The 2,686-nt window shown below is 58.0% G+C and overlaps 1 protein-coding gene across 1 annotated transcript; it reads left to right on the forward strand.

Annotated features, from left to right (window-relative positions):
- Nucleotides 1–238: 238 nt before the first annotated feature.
- Nucleotides 239–2,370, forward strand: LOC146753077 (uncharacterized). The gene is made up of 8 exons (XM_085531117.1): nucleotides 239–381; nucleotides 496–552; nucleotides 719–775; nucleotides 913–972; nucleotides 1,054–1,118; nucleotides 1,328–1,403; nucleotides 1,585–1,631; nucleotides 1,785–2,370. Exons 1-8 carry the CDS (start codon nucleotides 310–312, stop codon nucleotides 1,984–1,986), a joined length of 636 nt encoding a protein of 211 aa, XP_085387243.1. The 5' UTR covers nucleotides 239–309; the 3' UTR covers nucleotides 1,987–2,370.
- The last annotated feature ends 316 nt before the right edge of the window (nucleotides 2,371–2,686 follow it).

Consider the following 2,686-nt stretch of genomic DNA (forward strand, 5'->3'; position numbering starts at 1 on the left):
ACACCTCCATCCACACCATCCTACAGTCATGTGAACTTCGAAGACCCTTCCAACACAAGCCGGTTCTTTGATCCTCAAGGAGCCTCCATCCCAAACACAAACCATTCTCTGGTTCTTAATGACCTTCAGGGACTCTTCCAGCACAGACCATGCTCTGTTTCTGTGACCTTCAAGTGACATCACAATTACACGCTGACCTCATAGAAGCCCTGCCGGGGTGGGGTAGGGGCAGTGGGTCAGCGCCAAACCTGCCAGCCCCATTCTGCAGGCGGTGCAGGTCCTGCAAGGAGCTGTGCGAGTGGTGCAGCAATGCGGGCCCAGTTTGCCAGTGGAACATTAACAGCGCTGCAGCGTGTGGAGCTGCTGCAGGAGCTGGAGCAGGTGAGCACTGAATGGACGGGCACAGAAGGGCCAAGCTGCCAGCTGAAGGGCACCCTGCCCATGGCATGGCAGCAGAGGGCCGGGGGACAACGCTGCTCCTTTCCCCTCCCACAGGCTCATGAGCGGATCATGGAGAACCGCACGGCCACAGCCAGGGAGTCTTTGTTGAAGGTGAGGAGATGCTGCTGTGTGGTGTGGGGTGGGAGAAGTCCCCTCGTGTGGGTCTGCAGCTCCAGCCCTGCAGGTCCTGCTTGCCCCGATGGAGGAGGCAGGAGGGGACGGAGCCCCATGGGAGCACCGGTGCCCTGACGGCCGCTGCTCTTCTCCTTTCCCACAGAATGCCCAGCAAATAAGGGCTGAAAGAACGGCTGCCCGTAAAGAGGAGCTGGAGCAGGTAGGGGGCAGTGAGGGCTCATCCTCACAGCTCAGCATCCTCACGCCTCTGGCTGTGCAGGAGGACCTCGGTCCCAATCCCTCGGGTCCATGGGACCCAACGCAGCCACCCCTCATGGCACACGCATTGTCTTGCAGGAGAAGCAGCTCATTGCCCAGCTGGAAGAGCAGCTGAAGGCTCAGACAATGGAGATCGAGGTAGGGTGGTGGGTTGAGGGGAGGGGTGGGGTCTGCCCACCCCCATGTTGTGGACCTGGAGCTCATGGTTTTGTCTTCCAGGTGCTGCGCAGAGAGAAACAGCGCCTGCGAGAGGAGCGGGAGGAGCTGGAGCTGGAGGGTGCCTGGTGAGTGGGACCCACCCATGGGACCCTGCCTGCACATGGGGGTCTTTGACATACATGGGGCAGCAATGGGACTGCAGTGCTGCTGGAGATGGGGCTCTGGTTCCTGCACGGTGTGGCAGAGCAGCCCCATCCCAGCCCTGGGGGGTGGGCACACAGTGTTCGGGAGCCCCCTGTGGTGATAGACTCCAACCAAGCCTTGTTCAACACAGGCAGCAGCATCAGATGGAGATGGAGGTGGAGTGTGAGCCTGGGGCTGTGTTGCCGGAGCTGGTGGAGGCACAGCTGGTAAGGAGCAGAACACACAGCACCCTCACCCCATCCAACAGGGGTCTCCCCATGCAATGGGGTCTCCTTGAGGACAGGGCTCCTTACAGCACTGTTGTGCTGCTGGGCTCCCGAGTCCTGCATGATCCCCCTGCTGTGCAGCAGACCCTGACCTCCATCTCTGCCCCATCTTCACCTACAGGAGAAGAAGGAGCGGGCGAGGAGACGTGGGTTCTCCTTCTGGATGCAGTGAGTATCCCCTCATTGCTCTTTGCCAACAGCAGCCGGGTTCCCATCAATGTGCTGATGGCCTGGACCCCTCTGCAGCCCCTTTGGCACCGTATGGGGCTGTGCTGCCATGGGGCACAGACGCCTCATTCCCGACCCTCTTTCACTCCACAGGACCATCTGCCTCATCTTCGTCTGCCTCCAGCTGCTGCTCATTGCTGTGCTGGGCTCTGCCCTATTTTATGCCCAGCACTATGACCAGGAGCTGCTCTATCGGCTCCTGCTGCGGGTGCTGCCCCAGCCAATGTACGCTTCCGTGGCGTACTTTGCAAGCAGGACCCTGCGTGTGGTCTGTGATGGGCTGCTGCCCATCTGACCACCCAGCTCAGTAACCCCTCCCAGCTTGGGGCTGCGTGCTGGGGCACGGGACAGGGCTCTGTCCCCATGGAAGGGGCCTCTCCTGTGCTCCTGCCCCCAGGCACAGCAGTGGGGCAGTGCTGGCAGGCAGCTGAGTGCCACCACGTTGGACTTGTTGGAAATCAGTCTGGACTGTCATCGGGAGTCGCTGTCAAACAACAAACGTCTGATGGCCCATCAGACTGAAGATCCGCACCCAACAGCAGAACGTGAATGGATCTACCAGCACTGAACTGCCTCGCTTTGCTGCCTCTCTGTCCCTCCTTCCCTTTCTTCTGTCTTTACTCTTGGTCATCTTTCATTCTATGGCTCATCAGAGCAGCCATGGCCTATAAGTACGGCCTCTAATTGTAGTTAGCCCATATTAACCCATTAGCCAATGTTACCCCCAATTGGTTGTTGTTAGTTGTTAAGAAAGCCCTCAATAAAATCCATATCTATTATTCCCCTCACTTTGGAGTTTGGGACCCTTTGCATTGGAGATGGGGAAAGATTCCCCCCTTGAAAAGCACAGTGAGAGCAGACGTAGATAGGAAGAGAGATGGGATGGGCAGCATCCATTCTGCGCTCAGATGCTGCTTGGTCTGCATGCTTCTCTTCTGCTTTTATATGAAGTTCATACATGAAGTTTATATATGAAGGCTGCAGCAAAGTGTCTC

The sequence above is a fragment of the Coturnix japonica genome, unplaced genomic scaffold (genome assembly GCF_054131305.1).
Source record: "Coturnix japonica strain WE unplaced genomic scaffold, WE-NBRP24 Scf040, whole genome shotgun sequence".
NCBI classification, from domain to species: Eukaryota; Metazoa; Chordata; class Aves; order Galliformes; family Phasianidae; genus Coturnix; species Coturnix japonica.